The sequence below is a fragment of the Gadus macrocephalus genome, chromosome 5 (assembly GCF_031168955.1).
Source record: "Gadus macrocephalus chromosome 5, ASM3116895v1".
NCBI classification, from domain to species: Eukaryota; Metazoa; Chordata; class Actinopteri; order Gadiformes; family Gadidae; genus Gadus; species Gadus macrocephalus.
The window spans coordinates 14,186,194-14,206,361 of NC_082386.1; the positions used below are offsets into that span (position 1 = coordinate 14,186,194).

Genomic DNA, 20,168 nt, shown 5'->3' on the forward strand with positions numbered 1-20,168 from the left:
TGCGATTCTGTCGACCAATCAACGGACGGCGTGTGTAGCTCGAACTTGAGTACTGCGAGACGAGTTCGGCTCAGTCCGGGTCACACCCACTTTTGGCGGTGGAAACGCGATCTGTGCCGCACCTTATGAGAACTGAACCGACCCGCACCCTTCGGTGGAAACGCGTCATAAATTACATATTGAGCGCACGGTTCGGATCCACTCAATGAGACCCATCGTAGTTGTCATTTTATTGCCATTGCTTAGCTGTTTAGGGCGGATAAGGTTGTTGTTTAGGACAGGTTGTGCTGCTTATGTTGACTGTGCTTATGGTGTCAGGAATTGAACCAAGTCCATGCGAACAAAAAGGGAGCATCTCCTCGTTAGCGAATGCCTCCGCACAGAGCCATCAGTGTCAGACTAAGATGAAATTACATCTGGAGACAGCATGTCTCTGTACGGCAACATGACACTTTTATTCATCATCATCATCATCATCATCATCATCATCATCATCATGACAGCCATTTCTTTCCCCGAGGTGTTTAGCAGTTGGTGTGTGCTCATCGACAATGAAGGGTGTATTTTATATATTTTTGGCCCCTGTCCCATAACCTGTTAACCAGACAAATCTGCCAGCGCACGTTTTATCACAACCGTTTACCTAAAACAGGGCGGATGAGACGTGACTGAACAGAGGAGCGCTGTTGAGTCATTTCAGGAACAACAAAGGCTGCCGCTAATGTGTGTGATGAATTTGATCGGTTATAGGTCTATGAAATTGCGTCCAGAGACGGTAACCGAAAATAAACAGAGAGCTTCAAGACTAAAGGGCCTATTCAAACTGAATCAGGCGCTGTAGCGATTTCCGCAAACTGCTGCAGCATCCATTCTTCCATTCATTTCATTTCAGACCTTCATCGCTTTCTCTTGCATATCACTAGAGTTTTGCCACTGGTATTTGTACAGTTCTGTATGTGATCAACTAACTTTACCCTGTTAAAGGTGGCTTAAGGTTGGTCAAGCTAGTCAATACACTACAAGCTAGAAGAATACATACAATATACAGTACAAGCTAGTAAAAGAGCAACAATACATACAGTGGGGGGACTCTAACCCGATGTCAGGCTAGTTCAGCTGGAACCGGTACTCTACCGTATTTCACCATGTACCCTTACCCTATACAATGAACTATCTTTAGCTAGGGACATCTAGTGGTTTGCTCCGATCACTGACTTTGTCACTAATCAGCACTCCCAACGGCCGAGCAGCGGGACACAGGGTGGTGAGCCACGTACCCCTCTCGCCCCGCCTCTTCTTGGTGCGGTCGATGTGGTCTTTGAGCTGGATGCGGATCTGCCTCTCGTTGGGCAGGTCCCTGACGAGGGGGTGCTTGAGGAGCTGTTCAGTGCTGGGCCTCTGGCCGTGACTCTTCACCAGGCACATCTCGATGAACGACTCAAACTTTCTAGACCTGGGTGCAAACACCAGAATGACACGTTGGACTGCATGGTAATACACATAGTAATGCATATCGTACTAAATAAATCACTATTGGTTGGTCCTCCCCACATCCATGCTGGATGTGGGGAGGGTTGAAGCATCTTGATTAAAAAGGTCAAACGTACTACACAACCTTTCTAAAGTCTCTGAACGTTTTCGAGCAAGGCTCGCGAGCCACTTTAGAGCAAATTTACAGAAAAATATGAGTTGAGCTGCGGTGCAGTCAGTGGACCTTGGCAAAGGGCTCTAGTCTAGACCGACAGATCCTTTTTCCTGTAAAGTAGCGCTGCTCCTTGACTTTGGGATTTTCTTTCGAGGCTTGACTTTTAAAGCTTATCATATCAGCTGCATTAAGTAAATGATGAAGACAGGAGGGTGGGGGGGGGGAAACACCTTTTTCTGCCTGTTTCTGCGTTTTTCGATAAGACTTTGGTGCGGCAAACAACCTTTCAAGTTGGATAAAGGTGACAGATTAGATCCCTAACCCCTTCCAACTGACATTTAAGTAGTAGGCCCATCTGAGTTTTTGTACATCTTCTCTTCACAACTAAGTGTTGATTTGGAAGTTGTCGTATGGTAAGGAGGGGAAGTATCTACATCCATTGTCCTGTGCACACTATTACAACAAGAAGCTTAACTTTTATAAGGTAAAAATAACCTTAAAAAATTATTAAAAAGAATGATCCCATGATACCACTTGTAAACATCATCCTACAGCGCACTATTGTTGCCAACACAACCACTCACCATTTCTTTGACTTGAGTTTTGGCGCAGGATTTCTTGGGATGAGGAAGAGGGCTCTCATTGGATGCATGTCGCACAGAGCTTGAGAGACAAGGGGGGGGGACCAATCAGAAGTTAGACAGAATGCAGCATTAAAGAATCATCATAAGCAATAATTAAAAATACTCAAATATATTAGAAAAATTACTTAACCGCAACTGAATGAACTGAATTGAGGAATCAGAATGGATGAAAGTGCATCTAAATCCTTTCATCCCACACAGCGGAAACCAGTTGGAAAACTCTCTAATAGTGCATCACACACACTGGACAGGTGTTCATGAATGGTGTGCTTCAGAGTGGAACCAATAGGTTATATATCGCTTTACATTACTGTGGAGAACTATAAAAAGAAATCATTGGACATGGAAATGTACTGTGGAGGCAGTTATTAATGATGTGTAAGAGGACCTTTCATGGTGTGTGTGTGTGTGTGTGTGTCTGTTTGTGTGTCTGTGTGTGTGTGTGTGTGTGTGTGTGTGTGTGTGTGTGTGTGTGTGTGTGTGTGTGTGTGTGTGTGTGTGTGTGTGTGTGTGTGCACGTACGTGGAGCTCCCTCAGCCATCTCTATAGCGGTGATCCCCAATGACCATAAATCACTCTGCAACAACGGAGACAGTCCATTAATATTACGGTAGAGAGTTATAGACAGAGAGAGAGAGAGAGAGAGAGAAACTGACCCATTGCATTAATTCAACGATAGAGAGATATGTACAGAAAAAGAGGGTGCAATATTACAATGAGATCGAGAGAGAGAGCGAGGGAGAAAGACATAGGTGGAGAGAGAGAGAGAGACAAAGATGGAGAGAGAGATGAGATTTAAGGTTTCCCGTGTTGGGAAGAAAATTGAAGAAAAATGCATAAATAATGTTTTAGGATATTTATTTCCAAAATAGTCTACAAAGCAAGGTAAAAACAAAGAGCTCCACTACAGTCCCACTAAAACAGTATTATTCAATATCTTCTCGATCAGTCAATGGCTGGATTAATGAACTAAGGGAGGGAAGGGCACCTTGAAGTCGTACGTAGCAGCAGGGTTCTCGTCGCAGGCGATGACCTCGGGTGCCATCCAATAGGGCGTCCCGATGAACGTGTTTCGCCTCCCCACAGTCCGGTCCAGCTGGGCCGACACACCAAAGTCCACTACCGTGCACACACACACACAATGTTGTTATGGATCACACCTGCACACTCCAAAGACTCTCAATCTTTTAAGTAAGTGTGTAAGTGTAAGAGTGTGTGTGTGTGTGTGTGTGTGTGTGTGTGTGTGTGTGTGTGTGTGTGTGTGTGTGTGTGTGTGTGTGTGCCAGAGTGTGTGCGCGCTATGGAAGCCCAAACGGCTCAAAATGAGGCCTCATTTTAGTTGTGCATCCATATAAATGAAGGTAAAAGAAACGCTGTTTAAAAATAAAATATCACATTCAAAAGGCCGGTTTGGATAACAATCCAATGAGCTCCTACTCTTGATTCTTAGAGCGAGTATGTATAGACCTTCTTTACTTGATCAACAATAACAAAAGTCACACCATACCAGCCCATCAATGATCTTTCTATCTTTCGCGCTGTGCATTCACTTGCCTACACTCTGAACCTAGGCTATATTGGGTGTTCAATCAATGTCAATCAATCAATGTGCAACGTTGTTGTGTGCCTACATCACAAGCATTCAATTCACATTGAATACAGTCATAGTAGATGGAGATATTGAGCTATACGCTGCTTTCTGAGAACTAAACGGAGATAACACTTGTTTAGTCTGCATTGTATTACTGAAGCGCACGTGTTTGATGAAAAGATGGCACCGCAGGTGGCTGCAGTGTCTCAAGCTCCTCTTCATCGTTTTCGTCTATTACTTAATTTTACGACTTTCATGCACAGTTTTGTGTTTCTCTTACACTTTTTACATATTGCTTCGTTGAAGGAGCCTGAGTCTCAATTGTTGTGCATTTGACAATAAACCATCTTGAATCTTGTGCGAGTGTGTTTGCAAGGGATGAGGAGGGTGGTGCTGCTGACCTAGTTTGACCTCTGCGTTCTCCGTCAGCAGGACGTTTTGTCCCTTGATGTCCCTGTGGATGACCTTGTGCTGGTGGAGGTGAGCCAGACCCTGCCGACCGTAGAGACACACACACGTGATGAGTTCAGAAAGGTCCCTGGACCACTGCACTATGTGTGTTCAGACGCGTTACTGATCACAAGCAGCGTGAAGACATATCAGTCTTTTAAAAAAGGATGTATATCACAAGATAACAATAGAATAGAATATGACTTTATTGACCAGCTTTGGCTGGAAATTTGGTTTTGTCCTCACCTCAGAAACATAAAATGAGTACATCAAATATAGATACGTATCAAATAAAAACAAATACACGGATGAGGAATAAATCTGAACGTATGAGTAGTATGTTTTACTACCCGACAGATTTACATAATGCAATGAAAAAGAATCCATATCTCTCACAAACTGTCGAGTAGTGACGGTGAAATAAGCTCTTTTGTCTGTCTGAACACACCCAGAAGACTGCGGTAGATCTTTAACAGACTTTAAACTGAAGGGCTCCAAACTACCAGAGAGCATCAATGACATTTCTACCTGCTGTTAATGTTACTATGGATGTGATATCAGGGCATTACACTGTTATCAATTATTCATTTTTTTAAAAAGAATACATCACACAGAATAATACATATTTCGCCTGACATTGGCCTCCTTTGCATGTTTAGAAAGTAATAGAGACGTGCATGGGATCTTTTTTTATATCTGCAGCCAGTGTTGCCAGATAGGTCAGGGGGAGATGAGAATAAAGGCTGGTTTATACTACTCTGTAAGGTGCTGAACGTAGACACAGAGAGCCCTCACCGTCGTCGGATACCCTGTCGGAGACCCTTTCCGTAGCTCTACGTGCGCATCCAATATTTTTTAACTATCTGTCAAGGCAACTGATACGGACGGAGACGGCAAGGGCTGTGATTGGTCCTCTAACAAAATCATTTCCGGAATCACTTTGTACCTTATTTACTTTGTACCTTGTTTACTTGCACATTAAGGACCAATAAAACACCAAATAAGATTCAATAATATTTGTTTACAACCCTGTTTACATGGACATGGTTAATAGTCAGCATATACGATTTTTTGGGCGGAGAATTGCATTGCGTATCCGACATCCCGACCGAGAACTTCGACGGCTCGAGGGGTCTCCTTAGTTACGGAGTCGGATTACGGAGTCGTATACTTAGGCCTAAAGTGTGTGTGTGTCTGTTTGCGTTTCTGTCCATATCTCTCTCACCCAGGGAACAGAAAGGATGGGACAGAAGGAGTAAAGGAGGGAGTGAGATAAGGACCAATCAGAGAGGTCAGACCTTCGGAGCAAACAACCGGGGGAGAGGGAACGACACCACTTCCTGTGAACACAGGAAGGGGTTTCGGCGTGTGTGTGTGTACGCATGGGTGACATCGGGGCAAGTCACTCACCCTCAGTATCTCTCTGCAGATGTAGGCGCTCCACTCCTCCTTCAGAGAGCTGCCCTTTGTGTTCTTGATGAGGTCTGTGACCGAGCCGGCTCCGCAGAACTCCATCACCAGCTGGAGGGGAGGAGATAACCTTGTACTAGCTGCAGCCTCATCTAGATGATGGTTTTAGCATTTTGTTTATATTGCAAGACATCGTTAACACGTACAGTTTGTTCCATTTGAAATGTTACCGTGTACTCCAATGTGTCATTTGTAAATAAAACCATAAAAAAATTAAGTTAGCTGTGTTTTAGAGGGTGTCAAATAAAATGACAAATAGAGTATCAATTGACAATACTATTAGCGTGCATATGAAGGACACGTGCACGGATATAGTATGGTACAGAATTAACTTTATTTCTGTTGTAGTTTAGTAGAGATACCACTGAGAATAATGCAGGGTGGTTTTTTTAATAATGTAATGAAGTAATGAAATGAATAACTTGAGTCAGTAGGGGGCATGGTTGCGCTGTGTGACTAAAAAGGTGGAGGTAATTAAAATTTTCTCTCCATCCGGGGCAATTCTAGCAGCAGAACTTTAGGTAGACTCGCATAAAATCGAGATGTTGTGGAACAACTGTATGAAAATGAAATAATTGCTGAGAAAAAAAAAAAAATTCTTGTAATGGATTAACAAAAATGAACAAAAGTAAAAAAAAACAACATATAGAAACATAATAGAAAAAGAGGAAATATTACGTTTTTCCATCAAAACACCTGGGCATACGCCGTGGTTAACAGCTAATATTTAACGCTCGCCACTGGTGTGTTTGCGTGTGCGTGTGCACACATCTGAGCCAACCCATTGTCGTGTGATTCATTGCAGCTGCCAAACAACATACGACACATCCCCACCCTTTCATTACTTGTTACTGCATGCCACTTGGGATTTGTTCACACTGCAAGCCTTGGTGCTCAATAACGATGAATTGCTCAGATCTTTCCATTTTGTTTAGGCTGTTGACATTATTTTTAAATATGGTCAATATCAGATTTCAGTGTGAAATGGTCACGTTTGAAACTGATCCGCACGCGCCGAATAACAATAACAAAGACGTTCTATTACGGCACAGCTTCCAAGTAGCTAGGTTTTCCGAAGACACACAGCTTTCATAGAATGAGATTGCTCTACAAAAAGGCTGGGTTGAACATTTTGCAATGGTATGAAATTACACAGCAGGAAGTGGGCGATGAGAAAACATACAGGCACTATTGTTGGTGACGGAACGCGGATCTCAAATGATAAAAAACACTATTATTAAATAGCCATCTAATGGTATTACTATTTTAACTGTACCTACACTGACCACCTCCACGGCAGCTGTGTTTCACAAATTGCCTCTCGCCAGGGCAGAATTGTGACAAATGCTGCAGTGTGAACGAGGCCTTATACTCTAATGTCCCAAGTTTCTTGCTTTCCGTTTCTGTATATAATTACACACACACTGCCCACTTTGTTAAACCGTCGACACGGACACCAAATTCTTGCATCTTCTCCTCTCTGACGCAATCGATGTCTGTGCTGTGATATCCACACACACACACACACACACACACACACACACACACACACACACACACACACACACACACACACACACACACACACACACACACACACACACACACACACTTGTAGCTACTTAACTTACCCAGAGCTGGTCGTCGATTCCTGGAGGGTTCTTCTTGATGAAGGCGCCGTAGTAGGTGGCGATGTTCCGATGGTGGCTGTACTTCTTCAGCATGTTGATCTCCACCTTGATCTCCTCTTCCTCACCCTGACAAGCAAGCACACACATGTTAACGCACACAAACGCGCTAAAACACACAAACGCAACACACATGCGCAACTGCCAACAGGCAAGAGTAAGCTTGAAAAGCGCAAGCGCTTTATTTGTGATCCCAATTCGTTTTGAAACACATTAACCAAGCGTAATAGCATGCCACAGACCTTAATATGTGTTTTTTAAGCAACAACAGAGATAATGTGCTTGCTGATCAGACTGCCGTGTCCTAAATGTCAAAACCAAATAGTGATTGTATTGATTTAGATATGTTCTGCCCTCAAAATAATGCTGAATGTTGCTTTGGGGGTTACTACAAAATACAATTTATGTTTTAAATTGGATTTTATACCGTTTAAAATTGGATTTTAAATTCTGAAATGTTGTCTGATTTCATCTGCTCGGTGTTGATTTAAATGTTCTTTGGAATGTAAATCTGTTAGCGGCTCATTAACTTTACATTTTTGCTGCTGTTGCATGCCGCTTTCCCAGCTGCCTCCGTTTCAGTAGTGCTGTTGTGTAAGCCTCCATTCAATCAAAATGATTTTACTCAGATGGCTGATTCATTCAGACCCGTTCGTCTTTGTGGTGCTGTTTTATTTTTTTGTCACAATCAATTGTGACCCAAAACATTTAATGTTGCAAAAGAACCCCCCCCCCCCCCTCGCCCATCTGCCTCAAAAGATCAATCATCTATCTGCTGCTCATCCCCTCAGCTGCTTGTCAAACTCTCTAATCCATCACTCCTTCAATCAAACCAGTCATCCATCCATCTTGCCATCTAATCTTTCTATTATCCATAATCATCTTCCATTTGTTCAGCAATCCATCCAATAAGCAAACACTTCCATCCTTAGTGCCCGTCCTTCATTCATTTGCTCTTCGGTTGGGGTAATCCTCCCAACGCGTTGCTGTGTAGCGGTGCTGACATGGTCGCCATGCATGGCTAGCATGGCTAACGCTAGCAGCAGCAGCAGCAGCAGCAGGGGGGGGGGGGGGGGGGGGGAGATACAGCAGCAACTCCTTTCCCACGCTCGCCAAGAGACCACACTGCTGTGGTGACACCTCCCCGAGCTAATATAACCATGGCGAAAGGCCTGTCCTCATTTCAACTCAATGTTCACAGAAGTAGGGCGACTGACGCATCGCTCAAATTTAGATGTTATGGCAGGTGATGTGAATAAGTTAAATATCCTTTCATCGTGATTGCGTGCGTGCTTGTGCATGATTCTTTTTATTACCCAAAGAGTGTACGAGTAGGTGTGCCTGTATGTGAATGTGATGTTTGTGTGTTGTCTTATCTGTGTGATTGTGTGTCTTATTTTTTGCATGTGCTTCAATGAGTAGCTGCTTCGATCTCTGTCCGTCTGTCAGTCTGTGTGTGCACCTTACCCCTGTGACGTCCATGAGCTTGATGGCTGCCAGCTGTCCTGTCTTGACATGGCGACCCTGGAGAGGGTGAGAGGGAGATAGAGAAAATATATATAGGTTATTCTGGGAAATCAACTAGGTGTCATGAACATAACGGATAACCCAAAAAAGTACAATACTAAAACATAAAAACAAAATAGCATACGACAATTGCACAGCACTAAAGTGGTTGATTGTATAGGCTTACATTGTATACGTACGTACTCACAAATGATAGACACACTTACTATGAGTATATTATATAGATGTAGGCAGAGAGGAAGCCTGAAGTAATACTAGAGGGCAATGGGAGTGGTGAGAGTAGAACAGAGCATCTGTTGCCTTGATTAGCTGATCAAGCTAACAAGGCTATCGACGCTGAACCTCTGACTCTGCTGTTGTCTGCCCCCGTCTCCATCAGACTGATTAGCATATCACAGCCCTGCGTATTAAATACTCATTGCTCCTTTGTTACAAAGTCACAACCATAACACATGCGATGGAAAGTACGTGTCAACAACGACACACAACAACATGCTTATCGAATTGGGGCAGGAATGGCGGGGGTTTGTAGTGAACCAGATGGTATTAGGGGCCCCCACGCCTATGGGGACCCCGGAGGGCTTTGGTCAAAGGAACATTGTGATAATAATGAGAACTGTGGCCCGACACTGGCTCTGAACAAGCTGCTACCATTCTAGGAGATAGGGCTCGGAGCGATGCCCACACGTCGTGTGTCTCTATGCTGTGACGGATATCAATGAAGTGAGTCATGGGTCCACTTCCATTGTGATGTTGAGCTCAGAAATGTGAACCAAATGTAAACACATATTTCACGTGATCCTTTAGCGATTGGCATGATGGCAAAATGTTTTGAAAAAGATTGATCTGTAATCTGTTGAGATATTCTTGTAGGTCAAACAGTAATTCACTGCACCGCCTCTCGCAGATTTAAGACGCTGCATGGCCTTGCATTGTAAGTATCTCACATGGAATGACGATACATTAACTAGCGCTATGTTTTTTAACTCAATTTATTACATTTGATATTTCGATCTGGTCTTGTCGTGTATAAGACAGACAGACAGACAGACAGACAGACAGACAGACAGACAGACAGACAGACAGACAGACAGACAGACAGACAGACAGACAGACAGACAGACAGACAGACAGACAGACAGACAGACAGACAGACAGACAGACAGACAGACAGACAGACAGACAGACAGACAGACAGACAGACAGACACACAGTGTTGTCACACTGTGGTGGAAATTGAGAAGGGATTTCTTATTAGGATCAGTCAGACTGCCCCAATTCCACCAGCACAAGGAGGGTCTTTGAGGGAGAGCAACAAAGGCATTAGTGCCCAAACACTGGTACTTATGGTCCTCAAAACCCTGCTTTCATGGAGTTCAAATAGAACACACACACACACACACACACACACACACACACACACACACACACACACACACACACACACACACACACACACACACACACACACACACACACACACACACACACACACACACACACACACACACACACACCTAATTTCTCCTCTACTGGCATTGTGAGAAAAAGTCTCTCTAAACAAAACTCCAACCAACACAGAGGGCGAGGAGAATGGAAGTGGAGTGAAGTAGTGCAGTAGAATTAAGCGAGGAGGAGACTGACAGATACAAGGCTTAGGAAAGCTATGGTAGAGAAAGCGAGTCAGTGGGAGAGCGAGACTGAAGTCGTAAGTGTAAGTGATCGAGAAGGAGAGCTAAATAAGCCAGGCTTAGCCAGGTGAAGAGAGCAGAGAGAGAGTGATGGACTGATACAGTTAGAAAGAGTCAATTAAAAGGGTGACGGGTGAATGAATCTCAATTATATTGGAACAAGGATGATATCAAACAACCTTAGTGCAGTGGATTGACCTGCTTATGACTTAAACATCAGTCTCAAATCATATCATAAATCAAGTTGCAGGCAGTATCGTCTCCCGTTACCACCGAGGCAGATTTTTTTACAACTTTCAAATGTGCATCTCATAGTTCACTTGAAGGAGCATATTGCAGAAGGACGTGGAGGGAATTGTCCTGAAAAATGTTTTTACCGTCTAATCTTCATTCACCTCCCATGTGTCAAGGGGAAAGTTTGCAGTGGGTAGCATCAATAACCTGTACATAGAAAATACTTTTTCTGAGCCGTCTTTGGTCCAAACTGAAGCTGTCAACTAAGATCCTCAATCGAGTCAAAGTTTTGGTTAATCAGCTGTAGGCATTAGCCAACTTGCTTGGCTTAGCTCTCTCGAACATGGATATCCACGGCGCTCCACAAATCCACCGTGGTGTTTTACTGTAACACCTATACACAGTGGCGCTGTACTACCAGGGTCCCAGAAGCTTAACAATCTCTCAGATACGGACATCAACCGCAGCACAGACAGTAACATAGTGAAGTGAATGGCAGGTTAATGGATTAGGAGGATTATGATAAGTGGGTGTGCATTCTTCAATACATCAATGTTTGGAAAACTTTCTTAATTAAAAGGTCGGCTCGCACCCGCTTGGTAGCCAAAACTAAACGGTAGCACTACAACTGAAAACCACCTCTATTCATGTACCGTGGTGCAAGTCAACTTTGGCTTGTAGGGTCGACTGCTATCGAGATGACTGAGCGGTACAAATCGATAATTATAGGTCTATGAATGTGTCTTACGACCGTGGATGCAATAAGTGGGCCGCGTGGGAGGAACATAATAGGCAGTTACCTCCATGTCTTACAACCCAATGTAGTTTCCATGGGGACTGACCAAGATACCCGAGTTTTACTAATGAAACTGCTTTATCCTAATAAAAAATAAAATATAACCATAACCAAAAATAAAATGCTTCATTTAAAAATCAACCTCGCTTGGTTGGATTAAAATGAACTAGCTTTGTTTGAGGGCTTCTGCACTTCCAGGTATTCTTGATTTAACGAAATCCCTGTAAAGGACGACTGCCAGCAAGCTGTTTCAGGCAGGTCATGAGCGGATTCTTCGAGAGAAGGTGACTCCCTTTGGCGTGGACTTCGAGCTTTGTAGCTTAACAGACTTATTCATGGGGAAAATAGCTATATATTAAAGCAATTCGGACTCCAGTTAAGAATGAATAAAAAATGTAATTAATAAGCTACATAAATTCATACATAACACAGATTTCGCCTAGAGAACCTAAAGTGCTACCACAGGCTCAGACCGCCTTCGCAGTTACATCTCTCTCTTTTTTTTTTTTTTTCATTTCTTGCTATATGTCATATATTCTTCGTCTTTTTATCTCTATAAATATATCTATCCCTATGTTCTCTCTACACTGTATCTCTTTATCTCTGTACATATATATATATATATATATATATATATATACATCATTATTTCTCTCTCTCTCTCTCTCTCTCTCTCCATGTCCCACCCCCCCATCTCTCGCTCCAATATCTCTTAAACTCTCCTCTCACTAATTCCTCTCCCAGTGTCTCTTATAGTCTCTCTCCCAGTGTCTCTTTATAGTCTCTCTCCCCATCCCTCTCCCAGTCTCTCTTTATAGTCTCTCTCCCCATCCCTCTCCCAGTCTCTCTTTATAGTCTCTCTCCCCATCCCTCTCCCAGTCTCTCTTTATAGTCTCTCTCCCCATCCCTCTTCCAGTCTCTCTTTATAGTCTCTCTCCCCATCCCTCTCCCAGTCTCTCTTTATAGTCTCTCTCCCCATCCCTCTCCCAGTGTCTCTTATAGTCTCTCTCCCAGTGTCTCTTTATAGTCTCTCTCCCCGTCCCTCTTCCAGTGTCTCTTTATAGTCTCTCTCTCACCTCACAGCTCAGCCTCCTAACACACCATCAAAACACCAAACACACCAACAAAACACCAAACACACACACACACACACACACACACTTCCATGCAAATGTTTACACCACAAGAACACACACACAGCAAAGTTATCATAGCAATGTAATCATAGCAATTGCAGACTAAGAAAGAGAGTATGAATTGCCTTGCGACTTCGATTAAAAAATTGCAGTGCTCAACAACTCATATTTGCAGAGCCCAATACTAAAACAGTGATGGGGGTTATTCAACTGAGTATTTCTTGACAATCTGCCATCCCCATTTGACCAAGAATACTTTCAGTAAGAAACCCGCTCTAACCCATCTCCCGTCATCCGTCGCGGATTTCAAAAGCGTTTAATATGCAGCTCCCCGGAGGAGACAGGCTGTCTGGGAGAGCATTTTTTTCATTCATTAGCGTCGGGCGTAATGGTGATGAATTAGTGCTGCCAACACCATGTAAGAATGCAAAGGGACAACAGTATGGAGAAACAAGGATCCCTCCTCTTCTCTCTCCGTCTCTCTGTCTCTCTCTCCCTCTTACGGCGTCTCTCTCCCTCTCCCTCGCTTGCTTGCTTTTCCCTCATCCTCTACCTTGCTCTCATGCCATCATTCATCAGCCCCTATATGGGGCACAATACTGGGGATTGTGAGCCTGTGGCTGTGGAGGGACACGTCTCTCCATCATGAGTGGCTGGCAGCAGTAGTGGCCGGGTCCTGAGAGCTGTGCACCGCCATGGCCGGGTCTCTGTCTGTCTGTCTGTCTTGCTGTCTTTTGGTCCAACCTTTCTGCTGGTCTACCTCGCAGTCTGTCCGTCTGTCCGTTTGTCTGTGTAACCTTTCTGCTGTTCTGCCTGGCTGTTTGGACTGTGTCTGTGAACCTGTGTCTGGCTGTCTGTTGGTCCAACCTTTCTGCGGGTCTATCTCACCATCTGTCTGTCTGTCTGCTTTCCGGACTATCTGTATAACCTGTGTCTTGCCGTGCGTTGGTCTTGTGTGCTTTGCTGTGTAACCTTTCTGCTGGTCTGTCTGTCTGTCTTTCATTTATACGGACCCAAACCCTATCTGTCTGGCTGTCTCCAACAACAAACAATAGGCTCCCGGACACTCTCTCTTTCCACAAACACCATTCAACCCTGTAGGAGAAATGTACCAGACACTTCCTGTTGCAGCCTAGCAACATCTTTGGTCTGGCAGTGTACACTGGGCAGTACTTAAAGACACACACAAACACGAACATATTGGTTGAGAAGAGAACAGCCTAAGCATGGGAACTTGTTTTGTTACAGACACTGCAAGCATGCACAGACTTGACGTTACTAGATGATGATTGCATAAACGCTTTGAAAAACATTGCGGGCGACATCAACAGCTGCGGCAGCTTCCTATCAGAGTTCGCACTCACAATCACACACTTCTACTCCCAAACACATCGGACAATAAGAAGGCAATACACCCAGACACACTCCACTGGAGACCAAACACAAGCAATCACCCGGTATATATATATATATATATATATATATATATATATATATATAGCCCTCTCTTTTCAACTCTCCTTCTCTAGCTCTCTCTTTCTCACACATACAAAGTCAATGGCCCACACTAAGACAAAAACAGACAAGTCACAAACACACAGAAACATCACACCCATAGATAATTGCAAACACTCTAATCGGAACACTCACGTGCACACAAAAGCACACACGCACACACAGCCTTGTGCATGGTGTTGATATGGACTCAGCCAGGCAGTAAATACAACTGACAAAGACTTCTATTCCAATCGTCCACCATACTGCCCTGGAAATATACAACTGCCCCGGGGTTTGGGGGGTGGGGGGGGGATCCGGGTTAAAAGGAAACCCGGTGTTATGGATAGAGACATAGTCACGGGCCGGAAGAGACAGCGTCATGGCAGCAGGAAGTAGGGAGACAGTGAGACAGGCAGACAGGCAGACAGGCAGGCAGACAGACACCACTGCGTGTTGATTTCACCCTGAATGATCTAGAAGCTCAAGGCTCATAGAAAGATTAAGTGTTGTGCAGCACCAAATAACAAACGCACTTGCATGTACATGACACACACACACACACACACACACACACACCTACCTGCCTGGACACGCAGAGGGATATAAAACCGTAAAAAACTGTTTTTATAATACAGGCTTGGTTGTTATCAAATGTTGTCAAAATTGTTTGTATATATGGGGACAGAAGTGTTTGTATTCGTGCCTCCAACCACTTACAAAGTTACTCTTAATGTCTAAATATTAATTAATATATATATTTATTTATTTATATTTATATTTATCCGCTATACAGTTCTCTACATTTATCTTATTTTATTTTACTTGAATCCTGTTTTACTTCTATTATTATTTCTATATTATATATATATAGAATATATCTTTCTATATTAGCTAAGAGTTTATTGTTTACTGTTTACTGTTTGTTTACTTTTTATAGTTAGTTAGTTAAGAGTTTATTGTTTATCTTATATGATTATTATAATTATTGTTTACTGTTTACTTTTTGTTTTACTTTTTATAGTTATCTAAGAGTTTATTGTTTATCTTATATTGTATATAATTTAATATTGTGTTGTTTTTCTTTCTGTAAGCTACTGGACAATCAATTTCCTTGAGGGAGTCATCCCAAAAGGATCAATAAAGCCTAATCTAATCTAATCTAATCTAAATAACTACAAAAACGTTCTAACTGTACCCTTGTTATGACGCTAGCAGGCTACCCCATCACCCAAAACAAGAGGCGTGTGACGCAGTAACATTTGCGCTACTTTGCACGAGCAGTTGAAAAGGTGGGCGATATGTAAAAAGAAAGTGCACAAAATAATGTTGAGGTGAGGAACAAAGCGACAGCTGCTGAATTTTAACACCAGCCTCTGACAGCTCAGCGGGTGAAAGGTTAAAAATGAACAACAGCAGGATTACAGCATAGAAGGAGGGCAATGGGAGGGACAAATAAAGGAGAAAGAGTCAGAGGGACACAAAATCGTTTACGTTTGCATTCGTTTAGCAGCTTGGGCCTAAAATATAAAAAAGTTTGGTTCCTGTTGGTTGTCAGTTGAGGTCATGGGTAGGTAGGGAATTTATTTTATTTATTTTTTTCCAGCGGCAGCGAATGATAGGTAGGTTGTTTTCATTTAAAAACGAGAAAATTCGCTCATCCTTGTACAGAATGAAGAGGTGCTGTACCAAAACGTGATTATAGTTTGCATAAAAAATATATATATATATATATATATATTTTTTTTTTTTTAAAGCTCATAAAATAATTTGGGTCGCACATAAATTGACAGGGTCGGTCGGAAACCGGAACCAAACAAAAACATTTTTTAGGCATCCGGGCAGTTTCAAAGGGAGGCAAGGTTTCTAGTGCCGAGTCAAGTGTGAGTTGTTGGTCTGTAGATTATCTGATAATAGTAGATGACCAATACTCTTGGCCATCCAGAGACTAATCTTATTATCTGTATAACCTTGCCATGACCACAACAAAGAAGTTCTGTGAAATTGATTATCTATCCATACACGCATACTAACCACAAAAAGCAACAATGATCACATCCCTGCAAAAGGAAAGAGTTAAAAAAAAGATTTTTTTAACCACACGTGACAATGCCCAACAATACACAAAACAAGTCACACCGTGTACAGTAGGACACAATTTTCCGGTGTGGACTTGGCATTGTCTGCGTAGCAACAGAGGCTGCTATGGAACCAAAAGCTGTTATTGAACAATGAGAACAGGGGTTTAGCCGCAGGTCAGAACAACAACAAACGCAGGATACAGGAAACCATAAGAGTAACGGAGAGAAGAGGAGGTCAAAGAGCATGGGAGGATAGAGGAGCAAACAATGCAGGGTTCGCCATCGACTATTGATGATCACACCCTGGAGAGGACCAGAGAAAAATAAGAATGTGGCTAAAAAGCTATTTACGGACTGCACTGTCAATTAGAGATAGATAGAGAGAGACAGAGATTGTTATCGACTACAGCCATGGCGGCTAATTGACCCTAGTCTGGGTGAAAGGAGTGCATTCTGGGTAACTGGGGCAAGTGGCCTTGGGGAAGCCAAGAGAGCGAGGAAGTAGGCTAATGAATGCTGCTGCCAGGTGTGTGTGTGTGTGTGTGTGTGTGTGTGTGTGTGTGTGTGTGTGTGTGTGTGTGTGTGTGTGTGTGTGTGTGTGTGTGTGTGTGTGTGTGTGTGCACGTTATTGGTTGCTCATCGTAATTACTCAAGCAATTTCTCTGACGTTGTAGCCAGTTTGGCTGTGGCAAAGTGAAATACTACAGTAGCTGTGTCGTGCTTGAAACCCCTGGCACAACAGACCAACTGTGAGCGTCTGTGGCCCTAGGGCAGGGATGGGCAACTTTCATGATAAAGAGGGCCACATTTTTCATCATAACCATCGGAGGGCCACATGACTGCACACTTCAACTAAACGTGAGCTGAGAGAAGCTACACAATTTTGAATTTGGTATATATGATTTCCTGTATTCTGGTGCATTTTGGGGATGGCCACTACCTAAAAAATCATTCAGAATCATAACCTATGTACGGTATGTTAATTGAACCAACATACATTCATTTCATGTTTTCCATGCTCAAACAGCCACATGAATGGTCAGTATTTTTATCAGTGCAAAGGGCTCACATTCATCATCATTCAATGAAGTCAAAAAACTGAAAAACAGTGGCCCAACATTAAGTGCAACAACTCAATGAACTCAAACCCAACAAGCAGTTGTAGTAGTTGTAGTGGCGACTTAAGTGGATATCTTTAATGACTGATATCGCTTCTAAACAAACTAGACGCATGGGTTTGCCTTCGAATTCTATGAATTCTTCTCATCTTTCTTGACCGAGTTTTCTGTAACTCGATCAATTATTATTCTTTTTTTTTTTTTTTTTTTTTTATTATGTGCGGGCCTGACTGAGTGAGGACGCGGGCCGCCAGTTGCCCATCCCTGCCCTAGGGTCTGCAGCATGTCCTGCACAGTTGGCACTAGTGGGCCCTTGTGCCTTGCGTTGTGTTGCAGTGTTTCGGTCTGATTCAGCATGTTGAATCAGGGAAAGAGAGTAAGCACTCTGATTGGCTGTACAGCTCAAGGAAATTGTTTCACAATAAGAGAAACGGGTTGGACAAAGCAGCGAACGACTTCGTCAACAGGGCGCTCACAAAAAAGTATGTTGTGAAATCTTTCAACTGTGTGTCATTTGCAACTTTGTTTCATGTTTGCATATATCTGCAGTGCTAGATCTTCCAGCGTCGCTTTTTTAATTGTCGAATACAGACTACCGCCACCTGCTGGTCGGGAGAGTTGTTTCCTCTCATGCAGTCGCAGAGAGTATGTGCTAGTTGACCGGACGACGGTGAGACCATCTAACTGGTGGTGGTGGTTAGTGAGGTCCCCCCTTCACTTTAGGCGTCTTTGAGTGTTATTAATTATTATTCTTCTTCATGTTTAACCTCTGTTTTCCTTTTATTCCTAGTCTGTTTTACATAGTTTTGAATGATGACTATATGCTCTGTAAGGTGACCTTGGGTGTCTTGAAAGGCGCCTCTAAATTAAATGTATTATTATTATTATTATTAACTGTTTGATCGATTCCGCAAGAACAGTGGGGGGTTACGGACAAATGTTTGTAGGAAAGGGGATGATAACAGGATGAGGACAAAATGTATGTACTGTCAGATAAACCAACAGTGGGGGGTCAGAGACAAGGATCCTGCAGGGAGGGCGATGAGGAGGACAGGGCAAAGATGTCAACATATTAACCCTTTGATCTGCTAAAAGTGCGGGTCAGAGACAGTGATCTGGCAGGGATGGGGACGAGGTCAGGTTAAAAGCTGTCATCATATTAACTCTTTGATCAGCTAATGGTGCGGGTCAGAGACAGTGATCTAGCAGGAATGGGGTTGAGGGCAGGGAAATGCTGTCATCACATTAAGGCCCAATCCCATTTCTACCTTTTTCCCCTTCCCATATACCCCTTCAAAACAAGGGGGAGGGGTAAGGGTAAGGGGTAAGGGGTAGAAATGGGATTGGGCCTAACTCTTTGATCAGTCGGTCGTGGGGGTCAGACAGGAATCTGGCAGGGACGGGGTGAGGTCAGGGAAAAGGTGTCCTCAACTAACAGTGGCATCTGTCCTTTACATTAATTTGCAATGTATAGAATTGATGCTAATCGGTTAGCAATGGGCACTAGGATTTTCTGCTTCATCCCATAGTTCCACAAGATAAAAAAATAAATAAAAAATCAAATAGAGCAGTTGGCTACCACACGCAATCTAAGTGGATTTACTGGGCTTCTCAGACAACAGGACAAAGGTAGTTGATGAGTAAATCGGTTTAATGTCGAGTTCTTACCGAGCAAGTGATCCGTGCTCTGTAATTAGAAAATGGGCGTTCTCTACGTGCCTATTTTACCAAGGAATCTCGCGTCAATTTAGCAGCCCGTTGCCAGTACTCTTTTCAGAATGTGGGCAAGGAGCGGCAAGCAGCTGCACGGACCTACAAAGGAACTATTTATTTATTAAGCAATGACAAAATTCCATCTCATCATGTTTTAATGCCAGGCATCAACTGTGTATACATTTTGAATATTTGATGTTGAGGAATTGATGGCGAATCTGAAACATGCGTCAACGTTACTGGCCAGCCAGCCGGACACTATCACTCACAGACCAAAACAGCTCAGGGCTCCAGAGTGCGCCTAATTTGGGCGCACATGCGCCTAGAATTCGGGGTAGTGCGACCAAATATATTATTTGGGCGCACCGGTGCGACTGAAAATTTATCTGGTGTAATTATTATTATTTATTTTTTTACAGAGCAGTCTATTCATAATATTGTAATAACCACGGAAGAGGCAGTGAATGAAGTATTGATTAGACAGCGATTTATTAGACACCTAATAAACCGTTGGAACACGCAAGACCGGTAACAATAGAAACGCCGGGAAACAAACCCGCGAAGCCCAATCCAGGGGCCTGTACTACAAAGCTCGATTAGAGGATTAGAGAGGTATGTTGAGCTGAAAGCCTGGGTTAGCTGTACCATGAAAGTCGATCTCTTTAAGCGTCGCTGTATCACCATGGTGACTTACGCTCGCAACCAAACCTGGTCGGGAGCGGGACTCTCTAAATCGACGCCACTTCGACCTGGGCGGGACTTTACGTCCTACGTCACTCGCTATGGGTGTGCATGTGTGCGCGTAGCAGTCACTCGCGATGGGTGTGCATGTGAGAAAGGTTTTGGCTTTTAGTGTCTATGGGTTGGTAATAACGGTTCTGATGATTTTT

At 43.3% G+C, this 20,168-nt stretch overlaps 1 protein-coding gene across 9 annotated transcripts in view; it reads right to left on the reverse strand.

Moving 5' to 3' along the window:
• Window positions 1-20,168, reverse strand: part of tnika (TRAF2 and NCK interacting kinase a) — a 65,011-nt gene that overhangs the window by 26,148 nt on the left and 18,695 nt on the right. For all 9 annotated transcript variants that reach the window (XM_060052592.1, XM_060052594.1, XM_060052591.1 and 6 more), the window contains exons 3-10: window positions 8,956-9,012; window positions 7,432-7,557; window positions 5,741-5,851; window positions 4,282-4,372; window positions 3,278-3,408; window positions 2,812-2,866; window positions 2,230-2,308; window positions 1,278-1,453 (exon numbers count right to left, since the gene is read on the reverse strand). In XM_060052592.1, the coding sequence (XP_059908575.1) occupies window positions 1,278-1,453; window positions 2,230-2,308; window positions 2,812-2,866; window positions 3,278-3,408; window positions 4,282-4,372; window positions 5,741-5,851; window positions 7,432-7,557; window positions 8,956-9,012 (826 nt within the window). The remainder of the gene's footprint in view (window positions 1-1,277; window positions 1,454-2,229; window positions 2,309-2,811; window positions 2,867-3,277; window positions 3,409-4,281; window positions 4,373-5,740; window positions 5,852-7,431; window positions 7,558-8,955; window positions 9,013-20,168) is intronic.